This window comes from Equus asinus, unplaced genomic scaffold, assembly GCF_041296235.1.
Source record: "Equus asinus isolate D_3611 breed Donkey unplaced genomic scaffold, EquAss-T2T_v2 contig_197, whole genome shotgun sequence".
NCBI classification, from domain to species: domain Eukaryota; kingdom Metazoa; phylum Chordata; class Mammalia; order Perissodactyla; family Equidae; genus Equus; species Equus asinus.
This window is the reverse complement of record NW_027224846.1, coordinates 200,245-202,954: the sequence shown is the minus strand read 5'-3', so window position 1 is coordinate 202,954 and position 2,710 is coordinate 200,245. Positions and strand designations below refer to the sequence as shown.

The following is a 2,710-nucleotide window of genomic DNA, read 5'->3' as shown; positions in this document are numbered from 1 at the left end:
CCACACACATACTTTCGAGAAAAGTAAAACTAGGAAAATCTGAGAAATATTGAGAAATTTTATCAATGTCTCTGTGCTGGTTATAATTATTGTACTTTAGTTTTATAAGATGTCATCCTTGAGGAAAGATGGGTAAAAGTTACTTAGTATCTCTCTGCATTATATCTTACAATAGCATATGAATCTAAGATTACCTCTCAAAAGAAAAGAGTTTAAATTAAACAACAACAACAAATCAAGTATTTATACAAACAACATGGGTGAATCTCAAAAACATGTAGAATGACAGAACTCTTACTCAAAACTGGATGCCATAGAACTCCACTAGTATAAACGCCCAGAAAACAAACTAATCCAAGGTGGTAAAAAGTCAGAACAATGTGGAAACTTCTGGGGTTTGGGGCAAGGATTAACGGGAATGGGCGTAGGAGGAAGAAATTTTCTGCAGGATAAATTCAACACACTACGTGGGTGCATGCATTTGCCAGAATTCATTGAGTGGTACATTTAAATTTGTGTATCTGACTGTATTTAAGTAAAAATATAGCATATGTAGTTTCACATACCTATTTTTTTAATTGAAAATATAGAAATAAAATTTAAAAATAAGCAAACAACTCTAATTAGTTAATATTATATATCTATCCTCAGATGTTCAGGGGCTAAAGTGTACCAGTGTCTGAAATTCACTTTGAAACAAATAAAATAAATAAAATGGACTAAATGGAGAAAGGCATTCATAAATATATAGTTATGTGATAAATAAAAAACAGTTAAATGAAGATAGAAATATGAGCATTGACTGTATATAAGTCTTTCAACTTATTCATTTATAAAATAATTTTCATACTCCAATGTTGGGAGAAAAACAAAAATATCAAAGAATATATAAAAACAAAAGATGTAGCAGCGTGGGCGGGTCGCGCGGGCTGCGGAGAGGCGGGCCGGGCGCAGAGCAGGGGAGAGGCCCGCGGCGGCGGCGGCGGCGGCGGCGGTGGAGACTGGCCCTGGCGGCTCGGGCCCCGCATCGGAGCAGGCCTCGCGGCGCTCCCCCGGCCGGCGAGCTGGTCAGCGAGGCCCAGGCCGCCCGCGCGGCGCGGGGAGCGATTGTTACTTTAGCTGATGGGTGCTTATCGGACGGCCCACATGGAGAAGAGCTTCATCGCTGCAGAAAGTGCTGTTGGACAGCGCTGATCTGGACTCCTGTCTTAGCCTTGGTTGTGGATGTCATGTTCTTGAAATCATGAATCCTATTTATAGCCCTGGTTCCTCTGGGGTTCCCTATGCAAATGCCAAAGGAATTGGTTATCCAGCTGGTTTCCCCACGGGCTACACAGCAGCGGCTCCCGCCTACTCCCCCAACATGTACACTGGAACGAACCCCACTTTCCAAACAGGTTACACTCCTGGCACACCTTACAAAGTGTCCTGTTCCCCCACCAGTGGGGCAGTGCCACCATACTCCTCCTCCCCCAACCCCTACCAGACCGCCGTGTACCCCGTGCGAAGTGCCTATCCCCAGCAGAGCCCATACGCACAGCAAGGCACATACTGCACACAACCCCTGTACGCAGCACCTCCTCACGTCATCCACCACACCACGGTGGTGCAGCCCAATGGCATGCCGGCGACGGTGTACCCTGCACCTATCCCTCCACCTACAGGCAACGGGGTCACCATGGGCATGGTGGCTGGGACCACTATGGCGATGTCAGCAGGTACCCTGCTGACTGCCCACTCCTCAACTCCTGTCACCCCTCACCGAGTCAAGGTGCCCACATATCAGGCCCCCGGAACACCCACCTACAGCTACGTGCCCCCTCAGTGGTGATCACCCTGCGATGTTTGAGGATGGAGCTGTGCGGTCACATAATGGAGGTTCCACAGCTGGTGCTGCAGGCCTGGCGCCTCCAGCCCGGACTTTCTTCCTAATGCTCTGACACTTAGCTAGCACTCCTGCGGCCCGCCCGGCAGGTCCCAGCGCCATGAGTCTCCAGCTGACTCTGGGTTGTTCTTACAGCAAATCCTGTTTTGTGGGCTGCCTGGCAATTTTTTAGCTAACTATAATGATAAAAACGGAGTATTAATCTATTCAGAATCACATCTAGTTGAATGCATGTTTAAAAAACAAACACAAAAACAAAGCTTGCTCAATCTACCTGCAGTGACTGATGCAAACCCATCATATGCAAAATCCAAAGGAATGGGAAGTGTTTTATAGCTTGTATCCCTAATGCACTGTTGTAACGTATGCCAAGTCTTAAAGTTGTACGTGTTAAAGTGAATTTCTTCATAGAGCAAAAAAAAAAAACGAAAGATGTAAAGATTTTGAGTAACTCAGCTATACAAATACACAATTTATTAAGTGACTATTGATTACAACCCTTAAATAAGTTAAAATAAATTGAATATTTATAAGGAAAAAATAAGAAAGAATTCTGCACTTAGAAATTGAGAACAAGTCTTCTAAATTGCTATAGGTTTAGGAAGATGTAAAAAGAAATATATCAAGATGTATGAAAAAGAAGGAGATACTTTTCAAACTTGTAGGATATGACTGAAGACATATGGTAGAAGGGACATAAATTGCGGCCTGCATTTAATATTTAGTCACAGAAATACATTTACAGGAATGTTAGGCAATATATCTGGGGAATTAAGAGATATCTGAGAAAAACAAACTAAAAATAAAGTAAAACAAAAGTCTTCT

At 43.4% G+C, this 2,710-nt stretch overlaps 1 protein-coding gene across 1 annotated transcript; it reads left to right on the top strand.

Moving 5' to 3' along the window:
* Positions 1 to 1,243: 1,243 nt before the first annotated feature.
* On the top strand, positions 1,244 to 1,831 carry LOC139043304 (myelin-associated neurite-outgrowth inhibitor-like). Its single transcript, XM_070503540.1, has one exon. The coding sequence runs from the start codon at positions 1,244 to 1,246 to the stop codon at positions 1,829 to 1,831; it is 588 nt and encodes a 195-aa protein (XP_070359641.1).
* The last annotated feature ends 879 nt before the right edge of the window (positions 1,832 to 2,710 follow it).